Below are 25,168 nucleotides of genomic sequence, written 5' to 3' on the forward strand. Positions count from 1 at the left end.
AACCCTCTTTGCAGGAACTCATGACTATACTAGGTGCTGAGACTAAATGGAAGTTAAGTGCTACACCATAACCAAGACATTTCTACCACCTCCTATAAGGGTCAACTTTAGACAAGGGGATGGGACAAAGTAAGAGTAGAACACAGAAAGAAGAGCCTCAGAATGCTATCTTTCTCCTAGGCATGATACTGTCATTCCAACCATGGACTCAAAGCAACTGGACTGGTCTACATACACCCAGCACAAGAATAGGCCTGTTAACAGTCAATCAGGTAGGGGAGGGGTGCAAGAGATGTCCTTCCCTGAGGCCTGACTGAACTAGTGATCACTGATAAATTCTGGATACTGGGGAGTCACTGCCACATCAGCTGGGTCCTCACTGGTCTAGACTCCAATGGAGTCACACACCCAGTCACACAGATGGCCCTGGTTAAACACACTGGGCCACAAAACAAAACAAAAACATGTCTAAGGAAAAGGAACTTCTATAGAGAACAGAGGTTAGAGTAGTCAGAATTACATGTATACATGTAAACTGGGCATGGTGGTGTATACTTAGAATACCAGTTCTGGTGAGGTGAAGACAGGTAGATCCTTGGGGTCGCTGGTCAGCCAGCCTAGCCTAACTGGGGAGTCCCCAAGCTAGTCAGAGTCCCTATTTCAAAAATAAAATATATAAAATGGGTAGTACCCAAGGAACGTTTCTTCAGGTTGGTTGCCTTTTTGCCTCCATCAAAGGAGGTACACATACACATTTGTTTATGCCACTACTGAGTTCCAGAAAACATAGCTTTAAAACAAAGTCAAGAGTTGAGTTTTTCCCTCAAAGCCAAGATTTTAGATGAAGTCTAACTAAGCCCTATCTATCTACAACACAAAGCAGCACAATGTCTATCATTTTTCAAATCAAGTTAAGGGGGAAAAAAGGAAACAACTCAAACTCTCTGGCAGGTTGAAAGAATAAAGAGAAAATGATTTCATGTGCCTATTTCTATATAAAAATTTATCTAAAAATTAGTTTTTTATGACAATTTAACTTCACTCACATAGAAAATTTTGTGGAAAATGTATCACAGGACTAGGGAGTTAGCTCAGTGGGTAGAGTACCTGCTATACAAGCATAAAGACCTGAGTTCAAATCATTAGAATGCATAAAATGTCACTTGTCTGAATTTCAGTTCTCCTACAGTGAGATGTGAGGTGGAGACAGGGAACTCCTGGAAGGTCCCGGGCCAGCTAGTCTGCCTTAAGAAATGTGGAAAGGCATAGACTGACATCCAAAATTGTTTTCTGACCTCTGTACATGCACTGTGGCGCACTTGCACTCACTCTTACACACAAATCATGCATATACAGATTAAAAAAAAGAAAAATATGGAAAGAGAACATAAACCTTACTAATATACAAAAAGATATAAAAATATTTTAAATGAACTTTTTGTATTTACTTAGTTAATCAAAATTGTTTTTAGATTTAATTTTGCTACTTTTTCTGAAATAGGTTCTTGCTGTGTACACGAGGCCAGCCTCAAAGTCATGATCTTCCTGCCTCAGCCTCTTAAATCCTGAGATTACAGGCATGATACTTCCTAAACCAATAATGGCATGAAATTTTCAACCATATTCTAAAAGCCCTAAGTAGATCTTTTGGTATAAAACTAATGTAAAAAAAGAAAACAAGAGTACCTATGCAATTCTGTAACGGATGTTTATGATTCTTTTTAGAAAGAAGTCTACAAAGCATATGCTCATGAGATGCAATGAATCATTAAGAGAGACTTTGCAGGTTGGAGAATTAGCTCTACCACTGACAGAGACGCTCACAATCGTCACAAAGTCTGTGTTAATCCTTAAGTCATTCCTTCCCTATTCATCAGAAGCTCATCCCACCTCTGCCCTTCACATGCGAGCACCCACAGCCCCATCTCAAGATTACTTTCAGCTGCAGTTGCCTGATCAGCTTCTGTCTGCTCATTTTCTGCACTGGAAATATCAGATCCATTTTCAGGCTCTGTATCATCTTGAAGACTTTTATCCATATCGTGTGTATGGGGATCAAGATCCCCTTCATGTTCCTGGGATAGTTGATCAACAGTCTGAGGAGGCAAATATCTAAGATGAGGTGATTCAGGCTCGTGATGGCTTACTGGAGACTGTAACAGATGATGATGCTGCCGGTGCCTTTCTTTTTCCATTTGTTTGGCTTCCTGTAACTGGAAAGAACAAGATGATTTCAGTATTAGTAAAATAAGTAGCTTGAAATTCACCTAACTATAAATTTTTTATATAATGTATGCTTTTTTTCTGGGCTTGAGAATTATAGTACAAAGTAAAATATAGTAAAAGAAACCATGCTACTCCTTAGAAGTCTGGAAATTGGTGCATAAGAACAGAGAGGAAGTCTTCACTGACACAGTCCTTTCATTTGGTGTTCATTTTTTACTATTTTATTTACATGTGAGTATTCACATGACTGAATGCCACATGTGTGCTGGTGCTCATGAAGGCCAGAGAGAGGGAGTTGGATTCTGAGCCACCTGATTTGAATGCTGGGAACTGAATTGGAGTCCTGTGGAATAGAAGCAAGTGCTCTTAGCTACTGAGTCTTCTCTTCAGACTTTGTATTTGATGTTTGATACTGAGAAATATACTATCTAAATGAAAATAATTTTAATACCGCCAAATAGTAACTGATTTGCTGCCAATAATATATTTACCTAAAACCAAATAAATAACCCACAAACAAAAACAAAGTACAATACTTTTTCACATTTATCCTCTCTCTCTCTGTCTCTCTTCCTCTCTCTCTTGCTCTCTTCTCTCCTTCCTACCCTCCCTTTTGTTTTTGAACCTGGAAATAAAGTATAGAAAGATACACAAGAAACATCAACATTGGGTGGAGATTAGGGAATGATCAAATGGAGAAAACCGGGTAGGAACTTTTCAGTTCATAACCTTTTGTAACATATTCTGACATCATCATATCAAACACCTTTTAAACACTGTATTAAAACTATATTTAGTAAGTAAAACTGTCATGAGAGCTTACATCATTTTGCCCAGTCATCTAGAAATCATAAAAATAATTGTGTCAATCAGTGAATTTTATTTTAGAAGATCTGTCGTTTTTGTGTATGTAATACCACCTAATAAACTGGCTCACTTAACAAGATGCTAATAAAAACATCAACTAGAATCCCAGGATTTTATTTTTTAGAACTTTATTGCTCCTAACACATCTCTTTCAGCATTCAGGAGCTGATATGAAGGATTATCAAAGAATTAATTTCCACAAAGATAAATATTTCACAGTATCAATATCATTTCATAATCTTCAGCAATATTTCAAATTACATAGAATTATATAGATTTATATAAGTAAAATTGAATTAACTGATTCTAAAGTCTAAAAAGGTAAAAAGAACCTTATAATTAATAGTTCAAAATTCTTATTTTACAAATAAAAGCACTACTAGATGACAATTAGAATGAAAACAATTCTGAGACCAACACTACAGCATATGTAGTTTGCTAATACCCGAAAATCTGAGAGCATCACCTTTCAACCCAGTGCCACCAAATCAAGAAAAAAATAATCAGTGCTGCTCTCCACTTTAATGAGAAGAGCTTCCTTTTGCAGTGGGCAGTGGTTAATGTAGAAAGTCATAACTCACTGGGGCACTGAGAGTAAGAGTCTATTGAATGCTCAGCCCTAAATGGAACAGCTATGCCAACCTCTCCCACCTAGGGCTCAGGGAAGTGGGAATGGAAAGAGTTTAGAAGAGAGCTGTGCAATACGGACAAGAACAAACCAGCCAGCATTCTAGCATGGATGAAGGAGGAGCTCATGAGCTCTGCACCCTCAGAGGAACTACTGGCAACTAATGGCTACTAGGAAAGAAAGAATACATTTCCTTAGGAGATGTCACCACTGGTAGGTTGCCCATGCTACAGTGGATGTGGAACTTAACAGAGTTAACTAGTATGTTCATTGTCTCTGAGCAAATCCAGCTAGAAAATATGCTCCTATTCTAGTCTCTCCTCCACCCATCTCTACACCTGTATGTGACCATTACCGAGTACATGTTAGTCTTCTCCTTGGTTTACTTATAACATCTTTCGTGTGGCTGCTGGGATTAAAGGTGTGTGCCACCAGTGCCTGGCCTGTATGGCTGAGTAATGGGGCTGTTTTTCATTCTGATCCTCAGGCAAGCTTTATTTATTAAAATACAAATGAAATATTACTATGCATTACTCTTAGTTGAGGAGCCACTGGCAGTTGGTGGCTACTGGGAGTTCAAAAGTCTTATTTCTTTAGGAATGTGGACTGGTCATTTGCCATGCCCCAGGGTACACTGTGATTGGTTTAATAAAGAGGCTGAATGGCCTATAGCTAGGCAGGATAAAGTCAGGCAGGAGAACCAGACTAAGAGGATGCTGGGAAGAAGGATGGAGTCTGAGGAGATGCCAGGAGACATAGACTGAACAGGATGGGAAGTACGTACATGAAGTAAACAAGCCTTGGGGCAGCACACAGATGAATAGAAATGGATTAATTAAGTTAAAAGAGTTAGCTAAAAACAAGCATAAGCTATCAGCCGCGCTCTTATAATCAGTAAGTCTCTGAGTGGTTATTTGGGAACAGCTGCTGTGACATGGAGAAACTCTGCCTACAAAAGGGTAATTTATTTTTTTATTTTATTTTTTGTGGCTGGAGAGACAGCCATGGGTGCTTGGAACTGAAACTTACTTGTTTGTGAGCCTAGCCTTTAACAGCTGGGGCCATCTCTCCAGCCCCCAAAGGGTATTTTTTTAAGGAGCATAAAACATCTTAAGATTTAGGAAAGTATTGAGGTATTTAAAACAGAATGGGATCTTGTCAAATGAGCTAAAGGATATCAAACTGAAATAACATGGGCAAAACATGATAATATCAGGTTACTATACGTAAGATAGAATAAAGACCCAGGTGTAGTTTTTATTTGAATACCTGAATAAATAGGGAAATTGCAAAAAGAGGACTCTAGTTAATAAACAGAAAAGGAAGGAAACAAAATAAATAACACCAAAGAAACAACAGAGTAAGAATTATGCCAACAAGATCTACTATTGAAAGATACTAAAATGGGGTATAAGGAAAAAATAAGATATTTGCATAGTCTTAAAATACCTTCCAAAAAGAAAGATTAATAACCTCCACTGGAGGAACCCGAGAGATATATTCCTTCTTATAAGAATGTTTTACTGGTATGTATGTAGGTGTTTTGCCTGTGTATCATATCCCCGTACAACACATGCAAGGAGGCCAAAAAGAGGTGTGGAGGGAGATAAGAGTGGTTCATGTTGTGAACCAACACATGTGGGTGCTGGGAGTCAAATCCTGTCCTTTGCAAAAGCAGCCAGTGCTCTCAACAGATAAACCATCATCTCTCTAGCTCCTGGCAGAAACATTCTTAACCAAGTGGTCAAGGTTAATATAATGAGCCAAAAAAGGAATTGGCATTAGCGTCTTGGCATGATGTATGTAAAATGAAACATTTCTAGCCAAAAAAAAAAAAGTACAGCCTTATTCTAAATAAGGAAAGAAGCACTGAGGCGTTTTAACAGAATGGAGAAGACTGATGTGGGAGTGATTTCTTTCTAATCTGTTGTTTTTATTGGTTAATTAATAAAGAAACTGCCTTGGCCCATTTGATAGGACAGAAAATTAGGTAGGCAAAGTAGACAGAACAGAATGCTGGGAGAAAGAAGCTGAGTCAGGCAGTAGCCATGATTCTCCCACTCCAGACAGATGCAGGTTAAGATCTTTCGTGGTAAGCCACCTCGTGGGCTACACAGATTATTAGAAATGGGTTAGATCAATATGTAAGAGCTAGCCAATAAGAGGCTGGAACTAATGGGCCAGGCAGTGTTTAAAAGAATACAGTTTCTGTATAATTATTTTGGGTAAAGCTAGCCGGGTGGGCGGCCGGGTGCCGGGGACGCAGCCCTGCCGCTCTTATTACAACAGAAGACAAAGTCCTAACAACTGAATGTAACGTGCGAATCCTAGGTCAGAAACCAGATGCTGTTAACGAGACTAATGAAATCCAAGTAAGGCTCTATCCTAGAGTTAACTCCCTGGTATGGGTGTGTTCAGGAGTCACACTGGGAGGTGGCACAGGGCACAGTGCTTGCTATGAAGGCATGAGCACTAAGTTAAAAGCCTGGTGCAGTGGCATGTGTCTGTAATTCTAGTGCTGGGAGGGAAAGACAAATCCTGAACCTGACCCTATCAAAAAAAAAGAAAAAAAAAGGCAGCAATTGATGGAGGAAGACTCATGATGCCACATGTTGGGGAGCATACCAGCATATACCACATACATACACAAAATTTATAAACCAAACAAAAAGCAGAAAGTCAAGGGTGGAAAAGAAATATCTCTCAATTATTTTTTCAGTCTTTAATTATGAAGACCTATGCAGTAAGATGAAGAACAAAATACATTAAAAAACCAAGTTAAGTCTTTAGTTCTTAATCTCTTTTCAACAAACCTGAGATAGTTTTAAGGACAAGTAATTCATAGCTCTTAACGTATGGAAGAAATAAAATGTACTTTATCAATATAAAAATGCACTATTTTTTTTGGGCTTAATGAATCATTGTATACTTGAACATATCAAATGAGGTAGTTTTATATATACTTTATACTTTATTAAGCTTAAGTTTGGTAAAAATATCAATATACAAACACTTGCATGTGATACTCAATCTTATACATCCTATCTGTAAATTAAAAGTACATCTTGTCTAAAATCAGTACAGTATATTGGTAAAGCGAAGACTAAAACATACAAGGAACTGGGAGGCCTTACTGTCCACAAAAGACAAGACATGGAGAAACCTCGTTTCACTGCAACTACTCCAAACACCTGTGGTGTCCTCGCTCCCCAATACTCACCGCTTGGTTTTCCATGCGTGCAAAGATAACATTTAGCATCTGAGTAAGAGTGGCTTTGGCTGTTGTCTGATTGATGAGATTTTTGCTGGCTAGATAGATATTGTAGCATGTTCTCACAGCTTGCAAGACAGTTCCTTCGTGAATTTCTATGTGTTGTGATGTTACTGCAGTAAGTAAAGCCTTTGAGAGGAAAGAAACACAAGCAATACTGAATCCAGAGTTTATGCACAAATATATGAATTTTCATTTCAGAAAGTAGCTTCCCTATCGGCCTATAAACTTCAAAACATTCTTTAGCTAAATTTTATTAGAAATAGTATTCTTTGTTTACTAAAATGCAGAATATTTCATTTCATCACAACTGAGCATAGATATATTTCACACAATATATAAACATATTACCACTACCATAGTTATAACATTAACAAGAACATGACTAGTTTTTCTCAACTTCAACCATCCAGGTTCATTATAGCACAAACTTGGATTTTTTTCAATAGGTGGATAAGCACAAGAGGATACTGAAAGCCAAAAGAAAACCAGTATACTTAGTGATACATGGGCTGAGAAAGAAGACAATGTGGGATCTAACAATACAGAAAAAAAATGAATACGGTCACAGTTTTATGAATCATCTTAAAACTTAAAAGATGGAACATGTATAAAAAGCAGAATAGGCACAGAAAAAATCGTGAAGACCCCAGGGATCATCCTGACAAGGGTGGCAAAAGAAGAGATATGGAATGTAGTTTTCCTCTAATAAACTCTTAACATAAAACAGCAAATCTCATGACAGTTCTAAATATTATCCCAACGGTCTCTATCATAGCCAGAATGCAAAGAAAATAACCTTTCCTAATATTTCCAAAGCAAAAAGCTTCTGGTTTAAAAAGTATACATAATAAATAACATACCCATTTTATGTCATTAATTACCTTTATTATCTGCAACTGAACTCCTTCATCTGTTTGAGGACCCTGGAAGCAGCCACATATTGTTTCAATAATTCTATCAATTAATTTTTTGCCTGGTGTCGTACTATCTGGAGCATTGCCAGTCAGGTGCCCATAAGCAATAAGTTTCTGAAACAGTCATAACAAAATAGCTTGTCAAGCTAACTAATAAACACGTTAATTGACTATGAATTAAAATACATTTGAATGAATATATATTAATTTTTAAACAAAAACATCAAGGTATAATCAAAGCCAAAGACTATGCCTTTTTTTTTTCCTTTATAGTCTACTATCTAAAATTGGATAACTATTTGTAGCTGGAATAATCACAAACACAGTCTGATAATAACAAAACTATTAGGCAATACTTTTTTTTTTAAAGCCAAGCCTTAAGAACATGCCTGTGATATGCTAGAACTGCTTGCTACTTTCTATGTAAACAAAGTTTTACTGATAGTTTTTTTTCAAATGACATCAAATCTCTTTCTAACTTATATCATCAATCTTCATGAAATCTAGTTTCCAAATACTGGCTACAAAAATCTCAGAATTATCCACTTACTATTAACATTTTAGCTGAGAAGGAAGGCAGTGGGCATTAATAATGCTATTAATAAGTGAAAGCAAGGTCAGAAATAAGATGAATTTATCTTTAAACTACCTTAAGAACAAATCATTTTTTCTTAGCTACTAAGTTGTTAGCAGAATGTACAACCTTCAAACAATGACAATCCCTGAAAACAAATACAAACACTTAACATCTAGAAGTCTGTCTCACAGAATATCTAAGATACTGTGAGTTTGTATGTGAGAATAAAAAGGGGAAAAACTCATAAATATTTCTGATATTAATGAATGCCACAGGTGGGGAAAATAGTAAGAAGGCAAACAGTGTCAACACAAAAATGGTGCATTCTATAAAATAACAGGGCTTTAGTGAAGACTCAAGTACAGTGGTGCACGCCTGTGGGCCTGACTACTTTAGGAGGCAGAGACAGATGACTTCTTGAAACTAGGAGTTCAAGATCACACAGGAACATACAAGTGCCCATCTCAAGAACTATACAAGCAACAGCAGTATATCCCTGATGGAAAGAGAGCAAATCAACACTTTTATTAACAACCTTAGATTTTGTTTGCTAAGGGTTTCTTGTTGATGCTAACCAGAAACATCTTTTTGAAACTACTATCAAAATAAATTAAAAAGAAAAAAGGAAGAAACCACTGTCTATCTGGAATATAAATGACATTTTGTTTCTTACCTCAAAAAGAGTATTCGAGGCTTTTACAGACATACTTAAATAGCCAACTATGAGTAGTATTAGAAATACATTGAAAATAGACAGTTTTAGGTATCATTTTATACAGACCTGCAAACAGTCTAGAGATGTACTAACAATGCGGGGACACTTGGACTGGCACGCCAATTCAAAAGGTAAGAAGTACTTGTCTGCTTCAATAAAATTTGTTTTTGATTTCACTGGTGGAAGGGTACTTGATCCGGCTTTTGCTTCTCCATGAGGAGGACTAAATAAAAAAGGACAGTTTAGTTAGAATATCACATTTACTTAATGATGACAAATTCATTAAGAAGAAAATCAGTTATAAAAGGAACCATAGGAACCACTCTGTGTCCTTGTGAAGTACACAAGGACAGCAAAGCCTAGAGGTCAGCAGCCTGCCACAGAAAGAAGGGCATCCACCACAGCTGCCAAACACAACATGAAATTTTTATTTCCAAAGAGCCCACAGTCCACTAAATAATCATTTCAAAGAACCTAACACAATACCATGGAATTTTAAGCAGCTTTAAGACTTTCCTCATGCTTTCATACTGAAGTACACTTCTGAATAACTTCCACTCTGTTCTAAGGAAGCTAACATGGTCAAAGAAACCTAGTAATTTTTCTAAATATACATTAAATTCTTCAAGAAAAGAAGTTAGCTCATGATATTTCAGAAATGTTTAATTTATATGAAGTTGTTTCTTAAGAACTACTTCGATTTTATTACAAATATTACATAAAGAAGATCTATAATTATAAAAATATAGATGATTATATTACTATTTTGGCTAAGACTCACAAGTATACAAATTAATTTCATAAAAGAAATCATACGAACCTTTGTTTCTCAGTTTCAACTTTTATTTCCTCTGGTGAGGGCAAAAAGAAAGAAAAGCAAACATTAGCACAAGCAGCAGAAAGTTCACTAGGTAATTTGATTAGTCTTCAGAAGTTCATTTGGGACATTAAAAACAAAACAGCAAAAAATATAAGTTAAAAAAAAAAATCAGGCTCCAAAATTTTGTTTCACTTAAACGTACAAATAAAAAACCACAAAGAATGTGTCAACAACCACAGAATTTGAATTACAATTACATTACAACTACATTAACCAGAAGTACGAGGAACAAAATATTGTAACTACAATGTATTAGGTACATGTGCACTCCTCCCTCTACCTTTCTGTCTCTCTCTTTCCCTCTGGGTGTGTGTGCATGCGTGCGTGTGTATTTGTGTGTGTGTGTGTGTGTGTGTGTGAGAGAGAGAGAGAGAGAGAGAGAGAGAGAGAGAGAGAGAGAGAGACAGAGAGAGACAGAGAGAGAGAGAGAGAGTGCACGCGTGCGCCCCTCAAGGAAATTATGAACAGAATTATAACTTCTTGAAAATGCTTATATGTGTTGAAAGTAACTAATTTTTCTAGTTAGGATTACTATTTTTAAAAACCCTATAAAACATGCATGCCCAATTTTTTAAATTAATATTTTAACTTAGCCTGCAAAGTAATGTAAAGTTATTTTCATACTACTTTCTTTTCTTCCTCCCTCATTACCCTTCCTTCCCCTGCCACACCCCACCCCTGCTGGTTCTTTCTCTCCCACAGAAAAGCTTCCCTTCTATTTTCATGCTACATGTATTCCATTATTTCTACCCTCTACTTTAAGATCCTTTCCTTCACTGCTACAGTGATCCTTCTAGTTTCAACACACACACACACACACACACACACACACACACACACACACACACCTCCTTCTAGTTTCATGACCCACACACACGCACTCCTACACATGCCTGAAGGTAACTCCTCATCCATACTTCTAAAACTCTAAATTAAGCAATTAAACTAATTGCTTCAGCAAGAGTTTGGTGGAATCATTTCTTTGGTCCATCATGGGGATAAATAGATATTTAAGTCTCTTTTCAGGAAGAGTAATGCAATACTTTTAAATTTAATGAATTACTTAATACCTTCTATTTCCAAGCACTATAGTAAGTATAAAGTAACCTCCTTAAATTACTTTACTATAGCATTGATTCATAAAATATATACAATTTACTCACTGGCTACTATGTGCCAGACATTCAGGATTTCAGTCTAGTTCTCTCAGGACCAAAGTCTTTCCATTTTACCAGAGGTGGGAGTAAAGGAGGGATGGTGCAAAAAATATTACTTGAACTATTTAAAGACACAAGTTAATAAAGGTTTACAATGCTTAGGAAAAATAAGACAGGCATAGGAAGACAAATACCAAGCAATCATTTGCACATGGAACCCAAAAAAGGCAAATGCACAGCAATGAACAGTGGCATCAGAGTGTAGAGGAGGCAGGCCTTGATAAGGGGGGGAGGGGAGTTAAATTTTTCAGTTAAATAGGATACACTTTGTGCTTCCTTCTTTCCTTTTCTCACCCCTTTCTATTTCAGTTCTTCCATCTAACATCAGGACACAGACTGATGCTTTGAAGGCTGTTTTTAATTTATTAAGATCTTAACTGTATAAAAACATCAGTCTTTGATCAATTTAATTGGTTAGAAAAACAAGCTATAAAAACTACGTAATTTGGAGGTAGAAAAAAAATCCCATCTTTTCGCGTATCAGCATCAGTCTCAAATCCAGGGTTGCTGCTAATTAGCCCTCTTCAAACAATATAAAACGTGAATGATTTTAATCAACAGTTCTCAAAATTATTTTGAAAAAAACCACAGGAAGAAATGTTTCACTTTGGATCTCAGAACATACCTCATATAAAAAATTAATTTTTCCTTTTATTAAAGGGAATATATTCTCAAGTTGTATTCTTTTAAGCTATAATACTAGCTATTAACTACAAAACTGACTTCATAACTAATAAAGCTTTGTAAGTACAAACACAAAATGTAGTGCTGTATACAAAACCATGTGTTTTAAAGCTAAGAAAATAAGAATAAGATATCCAAGGAAATACATGCCAAAATACATTATAATTAAATTTCAGAGAAGCAAAGAGAGGGAAAACCAGTGAAAGCAGGCACAAAGAAATGACACACTGTGTGCAAGCGAAGATTTGAATGGTAGCAAAATTCACACCATAAAGGCTAACATTTGGTCACATTTTCAGATTTATACATTGTTTTCAGTGGAAAAAGAAATTCTAAAATTAAGACCTTCTATGCTGGAAAAAAAAAATGGCTTAGTGATTAAGAGCACTGACTGCTCTTCCAGAGGACCCCGTTTAATTCCCAGCACCCATATGACACCCTACAATGTCTGTAACTCCAGCTCCAGGGGATCCAATATCCTCCCACAGACATACATACATGGAGGCAAAACACCAATGCACATAAGAAAGTAAAAATAAGTTAATCATTTTTAAAAAGTTCATTTTTAAAAGACCTTGTAAAATTAAGGGTGACTGAAGAAAAATCACCCCTAGGGTTACCTTAAAAGGAATTTAAATGTTCTTCAAACAATAGACATGGTAAAAAAATTTTTGAAACATAAAAAAATTTAAGATATAAATACAAAAGATAGAAAGATAAAATAACAATAATGATGTCTGAAAAAGTCAGAAGAATATGCCTATACCATATGTAAGTCTATAAATATGTGTATATATGTATGGTGTATATACATACATAAAATAAAATTTTCCCATATGGGCTGTCAATGCCCCCCTCAAGAGGCAAAGACTAACAAAAATCCCAACATTAGGCATGAGAAATCCTTTTTTGAGTTGTTAGGGATGACCAAAGGATCCTAAACTATTACAGGCTAATTGCTGTTGCCATTCTCCTCCAGGGGTGGAAGATTTAAGCTGCAATCTTGAAGACACCTTATACTTTGGACACAGGACCCAGAGGACCTGAGTTGGATCTGACCTGAAAGTCTCCTTCCTGAGAAGCACAAAAGCTTCCAAAGGGAAACAACCAATAGTCCTCCCCAGCTATGATGTCCACAAACAAACCCCAACAATGGTCACCATAGCATGATTAACTCTAGGGTGCAGTAGTGTCTCACATATCTTGGCAGCAACCAACAGCTCTCCAATTGGACTTAAAACCTACTAGACAAGAGGAAAATCGTTTTTGTGGTACTGGAAACAAAACCAACTACCCAGGGCCAAGGAAGTCATGGATCTTGCAGAACTTGGAAACAACCATTTTACTAAATCAGCATATTCCCTAACTACATCCTAAATATTTGTCCTTATGCCTACAGGTAAGTGTAGTCCTCACGTCTCATCAAAGAAAACTTCACTTTGCAGCACACGTAGACCATTACAGAAAACCCCAACTGTAAATGCAGAATTATGGAGCACAGTCCCAGTGGCTACATCTACAACACAACTACACCTACAGATCAGGGTCACTGTGGAAGAGGAGATGAAAGATTGGAAGAGCCAGAGGAACAGGAAGTTTGTTGTGAGACTGTGACTCCTACAAATGTCAGAGAAACCGAATCTATGAAATCTCACCAACATGGCTGCCGAAACATGACCTGAACAAGAAAGATATCAATAGACACACTAATATGTCTATTTACTGAAGAGGCCTCAGCCCTACACAAAGGTCTACAGACAACTGAGAAATACTTAACAACAGAAGAAATAGACTTCGCAGGAGCACACTAATCAATTATCCCTTACCAAATGGCCAGCCAGCTCTGAAAACACACACATACAAGTAACAGTTTAAATTTTTATAAATTAGAAAAATAAATTAATGGAAATAAGAGAAAGTATATTATAAAAAAGAGAAACTATAACACTATCTTTATCTCTTCAGATTTAGAAATACAACTGAAGCGATAAATGAAAAATTTGTCATTCTGTCACATGTTCTTTGCTGTGTGTAAAAAAACATTTAAGACTTACCTAACAGCAAGAAAAGAATCAGAGAAAAAAGAGGAAAAGGAAGCAATGAAAACCAAATGTAAAATGACAGATCTAAACCATAACATTACCAATATTACATTAAAAACAAAGGTACAACTAAGATAGTTTGGCAGGCAGGTGGTACTCCAGTTATTGTTGACACCTGCTTGCCCTCTTACCCTTTTGCAGTATATTTCATAAATTATTCTCTCTTAAAAAATGGCAAATTGAATTTTAAAACCACAAGACACTATAGTGTCTCCCCTAACACCAACAGGAGACAAATTCCAACACAATCAGTAGGTGCCTAAATGATAGACAGTACCAAGTCCTCCATGTTTTCTTCTGATATATATCAATATACAAGCTTAATGTCCTTTCCACCTTAACTAGGTACTTATGCAACTAGGACTGTGACTTTTACAATCTGAAGAGTTACAGAAAAACCAGTTCAAATTTCTTTACCTTATTCACAAACTTATGAGTACTGATTTATTATTAGTGATCACACCATCCTTAAAATTATTTTTTGCACTCTTCATTAAAAAAGAACTTGCATTTTTCACTTAAAGGAAAAATTTGTAGCTTCACTTTCAGCATATCCAAACATCACCACTCTCAATCCATTCCTAAGTAAAAACAACACAAAGCACTGCACCACCGTGACAGAGGATCTGATAACTGAGATAGTAGTGACAAGTCCAGCGGTTCTCAACCCATGGTCTCCACCCCTTGACAAACCTCTTTCTCCAAAAATATTTACATACGATTCATAATAGTAGCAAAATTAGTTATAAAGTAGCAGTGGAATAATATTATGGTTCGGGGGTCACCACAACACGAGGAACTGTATTAAAGGGTTACAGCGTTAGGAAAATTGAGAACCACTGGACTAGTGGATGGGTAGCATATAAGGAAAGGACAGTCTGGATGAAGAACTACTACAAGATTCAAAAATTAGTAATTATTTCTGCAAACTCAAGTTTAATATTTTTACACGGCAGTCAATGGCTGATAACTGAACAAAGTAAAACCACAGGTAAGGCCGGACCACTGTACTTAGCACTACTACTTAATACTAACCTCAAACACAGTATATCGATAAGGGTAGGTTAAAAGATGGAAAAAGATATCAAAAGGATGGTCATAGTAACATCAAATAAGGAAAAGTGGGGTCTTTTATATTGCTTAAAAATACCTAGCTGTCGGGGCTGGAGAGATGGCTCAGTGGTTAAGAGCATTGCCTGCTCTTCCAAAGGTCATGAGTTCAATTCCCAGCAACCACATGGTGGCTCACAACCATCTGTAATGGGGTCTGGTGCCCTCTTCTGGCCTGCAGGCATATTGTATACATAATAAATAAATAAATATTAAAAAAAACCCTAGCTGTCCAGTTTTCCAAATAAGACAGATTAGACAGTGCCTTTATGTGACAAAGTAGAAGCAAAATAAGAAAAAAAATAAGACCCCATTGCAAAGACAGAGAGGAAGGGCTTTATAAATTCACAAAAGGGGTAACAAGCAAGATGAAATTCAGAAGAAACACAATTACAATACAACAAAAAGCACACAATTACAATACAACAAAAAGCAGCAAACAAACACAGATGCAGCCTTATGAATATTGTGGCATGACTGTTATGGGGGTAACCAAATGCTCTCTGACTGGATTTGAAGCCTGCTGCACAGGCTGAATTCATGCCTGTGTATCATAAACCTGATCAAAAATTTATGGCTAAATTCTCTACTAGGTCAACCTCTGGTAGAGAAGCTGCTATTATTGTTTTGCTAAGAGAACATGTTGTACTCATAAAACTGTTTTCTAAATTTTTGTTTTGTTTTGTTTGTTTTTCGAGACAAGGTTTCTCTGTAGCTTTGGAGCCTGTCCTGGAACTAGCTCTTGTAGACCAGGCTGTCCTCGAACTCACAGAGATCCGCCTGCCTCTGCCTCCCGAGTGCTGGGATTAAAGGTGTGCGCCACCACCACCAGGCCTAATATTTTATTTTTATCTTATAGATTAGTGCTGCTCTCTGTTTTGGTGAGAAAAACTTCTTTTTGCAGTGGACCGAAGTTTTACTGTAGACTCAGACTCCTAATTGATCAATGTGCTGAACATAGGCCCTAAATAAGACAGAGTTCAGAGAATAGGGCAATAGAGCGTGCAAAGAATGCAGGAGGAAGAGTGTTGTGAAACACTGTCTTCCAGCTATGATATGGCTGTTGTCTCATGACCTCACAACTGTGACTTCTTGAACATGACCCAAAAACAAGCCTAGGTCTACCAGCATTCCATCATGAATGAGGGGAAAACTCACCTGGCTTCAACCCTCCTGAGGAACCACTAGAAGTTAATGGCTGCTAGGGACAGTGGTGGGCAGGTTCTTTTTGTGGTGTTGCTATTGGTAAAGTTGGCCACGTACCTTAAATAATCCGTCACCTATGCACATGTAAACAACTAAGATCACTGAGAGTCTCTCTCTCTCTGTCTCTCTCTCTCTCACACACACACACACACACACACACAAATATAAACGCTGGGGGTAGAACTACGGTATAATAAAAGTCGGTCTATGCAGAATCGTTGAGAACTTACACAACTCTGCAAATTTTAAAATGCATTATCAAAACTTTTTGTGAACACAGAAGAATCCGCCTGCTTTCTTAAGTGGAACACAGAATTAAAATTCCATTTTTATGATGAATTTACAACACTACCACAAACCCAGAGAACATAAATACCCGGGAGAGTCGCTGAAATTCTATAGAGCAGTACTGATGTTATATAGAAATGCATAGAACTATTGATGTCATTTGCTTCTCTGCCTATCAGTTCTGTTTCATCCTTTTCCCTTTTCCTTTCCTAGTACCACAGATTGAACCCAGGGTTTAACACATGCCAGACAAGTGCTCTCCCTCTGAAATAAAGCAAGCCCCAAGGTTTTTTTACTCATTGGTTGGTAAAGTTTTGTTTGTAGAGGCAGGTTCTTAAGTAGCCCAAGCTGGCCTCAAATTCGTTTTGCAGTTAAGGATGACTTTGAATACCTGACCCTCCTGCCTACACCCGTCAAATGCTGAGGCTGCAGGGATTGTGCAATCTTTATAGCCACGCAAAATGCCCAACCTTTTTCTTTTCCTGATAATTCCTTTCTTTCTCAATTTCCTTTTCTCAGTTGCAACTTGTCTTTACCAACATTCATTGCAGTTGTTAACACTACAGGTCAGGACTTTCTGACTTTAGGTCAGAAAACAAGGACTACCTAAATAGTGCAGGCCCACATTCCAACTCCAAACTTGGTTTCTTGTCTACAAAATGAAAATAGTTCAATTTCTTAAGCATTCAGGAGAGTTTTGAAGATCAAGGAAAATAAAGTCAATACGTATTTAACTGGAATAGAACCCAGAATACACTAAACAAAATTAACGGTTTTTTTTTTCTATGACTGCCTTGGAAATCAGTGAATTTTTTTTTTTAAGCATGTATTTCTGAGTGCTGGAGAGATGTGTCGATGTTTAAGAACATTTGCTGCTCTTGTGGAGGACCTGGTTCAGTTCCCGGCTTCTATACTGTGGCTAACAACCTTATCCATCCCGGCAGTTCCAGGAAGATTTGATACCCTCCTCTTCTAGTCTCTGAAGGCATAGTACAAAATGGTGCACAGATACACACAGGAACTCACACACACACAAAAATCCTTTCTAAAAAAGAACACACTTGTGTACGTGCCCATATTACAGTGTCCGTATGTGTAGAATGAGGTCTGGAAATAAACACTTCAAAATGTCAAGTGCTTCAATGAAATAACTCTTCAAATAAAATCTTATACGTCCCATCAGTTCCACTCCTAGGTTATCTGCTTAAGAGGAATAAGAACTTATGTCCACAAAGATTTATACCCAAACAGTCACAGCAGCATTCTTCATTCAACCCAAATGTGCACCAACTGATGAACAGATAACAAAATGTGGCACAGGTTGAACACAGCCAATCTGGAATGCTCCAAAATTGAAAACTTTTTGGGTATTATGTCAGTGCTCAAAAGATTTCAGGCTTTAGAGCACGTCAAATGTCAGGGTTTGGGTTCCCTTGGCCAGTAAAGTCTATGCAAATATCCTAAAATCTGAAAAACTCTGAAGTCTAGAGCACTCTGGATCCCAAGTATTTCAAATAAAGGACCTATATTTTCCTATTCATTAACAAAACTGAGGTTTGTTGATTTTGTTGTTGTTTGAGAGAGGGTTATATCCAGGCTTACCTAAAGATTATAATTCTCCTGCCTCCATTTCCTGAAATTTCAGATGTGTGCCATTGCACTCAGCAGAGACATAACTACAAAGGGGAACTCAAAAGCATACTCAACAACACAAAACCTTTTCAATGTATACCATTTGTAAACAATGCTCAGAAAATGCATTTCTAGGGACACATTAGGAAATGTGTGGAACGAAGAGAAGCAACAAAGATATCAGTGGGTACTAGGGTCTTACTGAGCTGGTGAAACACTATGAAACTGAATTGATAGTGACTGCACAATTCAGCAAACACATCGATAGGTAGAATTTACAGTATATAAATTATACTTCAGTAAAGTTGGTGTCTGCATGCACAGGTACGCGTGCATGTATGTGACGACCAAAATCTATCCGCACATCTTGTTCCTTGGGATTCACTTTGTTTCTTGCAACAGGGTCTCTCAATAGGACCTGGGATTCACAAATTAAGCTCCCCAGTGCTGGGATTTCAAGAGTGCACTACTACAGGTGGAAGTTTTTACATGAGCTGTAGGGATTACAGTAGGCTGTCATGCTTGCAAAGCAAGCACAATACCAAGAAAATCATCTTTCCAGCCTCATTTTTTTACTTACTAAATTAACAATGGTTGAAGCAGCTTAGTCTCTTGCCTAGCAGGCATGAGGCCCCTGGTTTTCATCCTCAGCACTGTAAAACCAAAGAAAGGAAAGGAGAGAAGGAAGAGAAAAGAGCAAAGAAAAAGAAAGAACTAACTGCATATTTCACATTAACAACAACCTGGTGGTATTTCTTTTTTAGTTTTACTTTTTAAAAAACCTCAAAAGAATTGTCTGTTGTCTTTTTTAGAAAAGGTGAAAACTAAATTGACAATTTTATTCAAATTATATTTATATAAATATAAGCAGACTTCAGCAAATGCCATATAAATTCTCATTTCTAACTCATGCATCAAAAATTAAAAAGTATTTGGCATTCATATCTTGGCTACTTATGTTTTTATTATCTCATTTCTTAGACAATTCTGGATAGGCATTGGCTGTGAACAGCTGATTATGTGACATTTGGATTCAGAATTGGAAGAAAGAATTATGACTTCATAGTTTCCTACAGTTAATATCATGATAGAAAGTATTTCTAAAATGTTTATTCTTTTTTTGAATGAAAAGATAATGTAGGCTATATAGACTAAAAGTATCATCTATCTATGTACATAGACTTGCTACACAAGAGAATGTAAATGTAAGTAATTGTGCTTAAGACTCTTTTTCCATTTAATTAATGTACATTAAAGTCTCATATTTTATAATTAATACATACCAAGCCCTAGACTGCTTCCTAGATTCTGAGACAACCAGGGAAGAGCCCAACATATAATTTAATATATTTGCTGTATTTTAAAAATGAAAATCCAAATTAAAAACTCAACTTGGTCAGAGAGGTTAAGAAAAACTTTCTCTAGTTTCCAGGATTTCCTTAGAATTACCATAAAGGGCCGGGCAGTGGTAGTGCACGCCTTTAATCCCAGCACTTGGGAGGCAGAGGCGGGCAGATCTCTGTGAGTTTGAGGCCAGCCTGGTCTACAAGAGCTAGTTCATCCTACTCTCTCAGCCTCCTAAGAGGTGGAGCTATAAGCATAATCAGAAGGAATACACATTGTGGGGCTGGAGAGATGGATGGCTCAGCAGTTAAGAGCACTGACTGCTCTCAAAGAGAACCTGGGCATGGTTGGTTCTCATCACCTACATGGCCCCTCATAACTGACTATAGCTCCAACTGGAGACAATATGATGATTTTATCTGACTGGGTGCCAGGCAGTTGTATGGTGCACAAACATACATGCAGGCAAAACATTCATATACATAAAATAAAAATTAAAATTGTTCAAAATAACAATAATTTGCTCGTGTATTTTACCTTGTCAGATATTCTTCCTTAATTATGTGAGGAATATCATGACAAACACTTCTTCAAATTATTTTCTATTCACAATTTTATCTATAAAATAAAGATTATCAGAAGAGTCAATTTATATCTGCTACCAGGTGGGAGGAAAAAAGAAACAAAAACTAAGTTAATACTAAAGCAAGCCTTGACCAAACCAAGTACCTTCCCAACAAAGGTCTCAGGTAGTGCAGGCTGACCTTGAACTCCTGACCCTTCCTTCTATCTCTACTTTTTGAGTCCTGTGATTACAGGTGTAAATTATCAGGCCTGGTTTATGCATTGGTGGAAAATGAAGACAGGGTGTCCTGCATACTAGATAAGAACCAAAACTTGCTGGTTTTGGTTTGTTTCCCTTTGCTTTGAGACAGGATCTTGTGCTGCCAAGCCCAGCCTAAAACTCCTAAGATTATTCTGCCTCCACCTCCCAAGTGCTGGAATTACAACAAGCATGCACTTCCACGCCTGGCTTCCAGCTTCTTAATTCTGACTACTGTTTTCCCCAAACACAGAACTGCTCAGAACTGTCTCGGCAGTAGTTCTGGCCATAGTATTATCTACTTAGTCTTTTCTCTTAAGTAGTGTTTCAAAGGAAAATGTATCCTTGAGACATAAACTACATTAAGAGGCTGAAAAAAAGGTCAAATAAATTTATGAAAAAGCTAAAGAAAATTCAGCAGGTTTCTTTGGAGATTTTTTACAGAATCTTTCATGTGCATTTTAAATTTCCAAAAGGGGAGCAAGATTACACTAGACTGCAACCTGAACTTACTTTGGCAACCCAAATTTATGGGTAAGAGTTTCTCTAAGGCTTGGCCTTCGTGTCACTGGTCATTGTATTCAAGATAATTTTGAATCAAGGGTCCTTAAAACAACCAGAAATGTGAAAGACCAATATAAACTGATCTCCCCTTTCATAACATAAACTCTTCTTCCCTAGCCAACTCAAAAATTCAGGCAGCTCAGGTACTGACTGCTATCTTTTACTTTAGATAGCAAGGTAGCCTTGCTAACTGATTTAAACTTAAAGGTGTTGGGGTGAGGGCTTGGGGCAGCTCCCTGGGTAAAGTGCTCACTGCACAAACATGAAGCTCTGAATTTGGACCCCAGAACCCACATAAACCAGGTACGCATGGTGGCATGTATTTGTTATCCCAGTGCTGGTAGGTGTGGAGACAGGGAAATTGAGGGTCCTCACTGCAGACTTACAGAGATGGTAATTTCCAGGTTGAATAGAAGACTGTCTCAAAATATAAGGTAGAGAGTAACAGAGGAAGACAACACTGCCTTGTAGCATCCACGCACGCACATATGAGCAAATATACCCATAACTAAACATGTATACACAGAGTGACATAAATATTTAAGTTATTCAGAGATGTCATATGCTTGTAAATGGTGATAAGTTAAAGTACCACAAAACTAGGGCCAAAGGTGCACAGTAATTCCCCCAAAACACGTATTTTTAATACTACCACCTGAAATAAGACTGGCTCCTGAGGCAGAGACAAGGAAGTTCTGTAAGATTTGCATCATGATATTAAATTCCTCTTTCTGACTAGACAAGGTCAAAGTGGCTCACACTTATCCCAACACTAGGAGGCCAAGGCAGGATGACCGCTGCAGTTTAGGTTACTCTGGTCTACATAACTAGTACCAGGCCAATCAAAAATACCTAGAAAGACCTTGTCAAAAACATAAACGAACAAAGTATTAATAAATTATATGTTTTGGGGTAAATTATGATCATGGGTAAGAGACTCATAAGAAAGCTAAGTCAATAGGATCACTTTACAGTATGATGAACAACAGAAACTCATATCCTCTCTGAGCAAAACTTGCTCCTCTAAAGTGTTCTTCTTTCTGTCGTTCTCTGGCATCCCTCTAAATCTACCTGCCCTATCACTGACTCAAAACCTTCTCTCCTGTTTTATACCAGTGTCAGTTTTCAACCATCAACTTCAATGCTGACATCGGTAGCCATTTTCACAGCTATCTAGAGGCAGAAGTTAAACTAGCTTAGTTATAGCCTAACATCAAAGAAACTCCTCAACCTAGAAGTCTGACTGGGGGAGGTCCCAACTGCACCTTAAAGATAAACAATGCCACCTTCAAGCTCAATCCTGAAACAATCCTAAATTCTTTGAAACTAAAAATAGCTCAGCTGTTGTCTCATCTGCCAGCAGATGGCCGGACTATTTTTAATGCAGGATTCTCAAGAGCAGGCATGGATCACACTAAGCTAGAGCAGCCTAGAATCCCCTCACCGTTCACTGCACAGAACTGCAGTCGGCAGGGACCAAGAGAGGGCAACCTGGAGCTGTTCCTGGACCTGTGGGCTTTCTACCAATTTAACAGGGAAAGGCTCTTTTAAAACCATTCCTTAAAACAAAATCTAGCATGTTAAAAAAAACTGAAATAAGTTTTAAACAATTGTATACCCTTTAAATTTATGCTGTTTATAAAAATAAAAGTTCCTTTGTGTAGTGTCTGAGAGTGGAAAAGGATTTTGCTATGAAACCCAAACAAGTGGGCCTACAGCTCACTCCTGGCAATCCATCTGCTGGAACTCTGTGCATCAGCCCCTGAGCCTGGCTTACACAGTTACAAAAGGTTACTTTTAAGTCAAAACACAATTTAAGAATTCATGATAAGCTATAATTCTGAATGTTATTTACAAAAAACTTATTTTTAATTGGTCATTATAATAAAAGGATAAACTTATTGCAAATACCAATGATCTAAATTCTACTTAAAAGCCAATACAATTATTTTCAAATGAAAAAAAAGAAAGGATCAAAGTTTAGTATAGCCTATTTCTTTGCTTACTGTCCATCTCCTTTTAGCTCTATGTTAAGTGCTCAATAATATCTGAAGGTGGAATGAATATAAACAGGAATCTGCTCAAGTGTTGTTTTTTTTTTCTTTTTGGTCTTTTTGTTTTTAAAGACAGGACTTCTCTGTATGGTCCTAACTGTCCTGGAACTAGCTCTGTAGACCATGCTCGCCTAGAACTCACAGAGAGATCTACCTGCCTCTGCTTCCCAAGTGCTGGGATTGAAGGTGTGTGCCACCACCATAAAGCAATGATTTTAACAATAGTCACACACACCTGCAATGATAGCACACATCAGTAATCCCAGAATCTGGGAGGCAGAGACAGAGAGATATCCACAAGTCCACAGTTCAAGGATAGCTTGGTCTACATAATGAGTCAGTCAGGGATATATAGGAGTTATCCCAAACTTAACATTAATGGATGACAAGAAAGAAAAAAAAGTCATTAGGGTTATTTACCATGAGATTGCATACTGAAAATGTACCTTATACCTTATAGAGGGCTAAATGTAACTTTTATGAAACACAGAAAATGCCTCTTATAAAGAAAGTACTCTGGTGCTGGTTAACTGGCAAAATCTGACTTAAAGAACCATGGCAGCTGGTGCACAGATCTTCAGGAACTCCTATGCCTAGAAGTGCCATGGCAATCAAGTGGCAAGGACACTAGATGCACACATTAACAGAAGAGTGCATTCACATTCATGGCACATTCGTTAAGTCCAATACTCCATTTTACAGAGAAATTCCATGCATAGTAATACTGCAAGGTACTAAAACTAGGATTTAAACCAAGGATCATGACTTTCATTCCAATGAACCTTTAATTAACATGTTTATTTCTATTAATATTCAGAAAGGGGAACTACTTTACTTAAAACCTGTAAATGTTTAAGCTTTAACATAGTGAAAATATATTCTGGGCTGTGGCTATAGTTCCAGTGGTAGCATGCTTACCTATCAAGTATGAAACCCTGAGTTCCAACCCCTGTACTGCACCTCTAAAACACTGCACTGTGCTTATCTTAATCCCAGATTTCAAGAGGAAGAGACAGGTGGTTCAGGAAAATTCAAGTTGTCCTCAGCTACAAAGGGATGTTAGGCCAGCCTGGGCTACTTAAAGCCTGTCTTCATGCTTCTACCACCTCACAAAAAAAAAAAAAAGGAAAAAATTGCTCATACACAGTCTAACACGACAAATCTTAGTTCTTAAATACTAAGGCTTTTAATTTGAATTTATGTTTTTTGCTCTACAACATTATTGATAACCCTACAGAGGACAATTCTTTTAAAAATTTTAAAACCACTCATATCACCCCAATTAATAATGACTCCTTTCCAATACCAAATATAAATTCAGTTTTTGCAACTATACAACAGCATTCTCACTCATCTGAGTGAGATGTATCATTACAAGAACAAAATGGGAACTTATGACCAAGGAAGGGGCAAAAGAAAAAGCTATTTAAGTCCACTATACTACTACATTAAAATTAGAAATAAAACAATAACAAAATGCCATTTAAACTGAAATCCACTTGATGTTTTTCATATTACCAATTTTAAGAATTCAGGAAGAAACGGAGGAAACTACAACATTTACAAGTTAAATGATAGTCTCCCACAGATTTCAAGACTTGGATGCAAAGTTGTTTTTAAGCTGCCTTGACCCCTTACTTTAGCATAAAGTTATTCAAAATATTTTTCAAAACCCTTCAAAATATTTTTTCAAAACCCACTTATAACCAGCTTAATTTCTTGCAAACCTAAAATGCTCTCACTCAGGGCTATAAAACAAAAGCGTAAGCATTAGGAATTTATCTGTATTTTAAATGTCCTGGTTTCTCCCTTAACAATTTCCTCATTGCTGGATGTACCAGACCTACCAAGGGCCCCCTCAAACAAATCGTTATCTGCCTACTGTGGTTCTAGGTATTGTTTGGGTTTTTCCCTGCTGCGGCTTCATTACCCTGGGTCTCTGCTGTCTGAACTATAAATCACAATTGAAGCTTGAGAGCAGCTGCCACTGTCCAGACGTGTGGCTGGTGGGTGTCATTGTCTTTTTCATTTCTCTCATTCCACACACACCCCTTTCTGCGTTA

The 25,168-nt window shown here is 37.2% G+C and overlaps 1 protein-coding gene across 1 annotated transcript in view; it reads right to left on the reverse strand.

Moving 5' to 3' along the window:
- Arfgef1 (ARF guanine nucleotide exchange factor 1) overlaps positions 1-25,168 on the reverse strand; it is a 97,295-nt gene that overhangs the window by 71,075 nt on the left and 1,052 nt on the right. Inside the window, exons 2-6 of the mRNA XM_075971350.1 lie at positions 10,022-10,052; positions 9,268-9,424; positions 7,877-8,023; positions 6,942-7,121; positions 1,937-2,213 (exon numbers count right to left, since the gene is read on the reverse strand). Of these exons, the coding sequence (XP_075827465.1) occupies positions 1,937-2,213; positions 6,942-7,121; positions 7,877-8,023; positions 9,268-9,424; positions 10,022-10,052 (792 nt within the window). The remainder of the gene's footprint in view (positions 1-1,936; positions 2,214-6,941; positions 7,122-7,876; positions 8,024-9,267; positions 9,425-10,021; positions 10,053-25,168) is intronic.

This window comes from Microtus pennsylvanicus, chromosome 5, assembly GCF_037038515.1.
Source record: "Microtus pennsylvanicus isolate mMicPen1 chromosome 5, mMicPen1.hap1, whole genome shotgun sequence".
In the NCBI taxonomy this organism is placed as follows: domain Eukaryota; kingdom Metazoa; phylum Chordata; class Mammalia; order Rodentia; family Cricetidae; genus Microtus; species Microtus pennsylvanicus.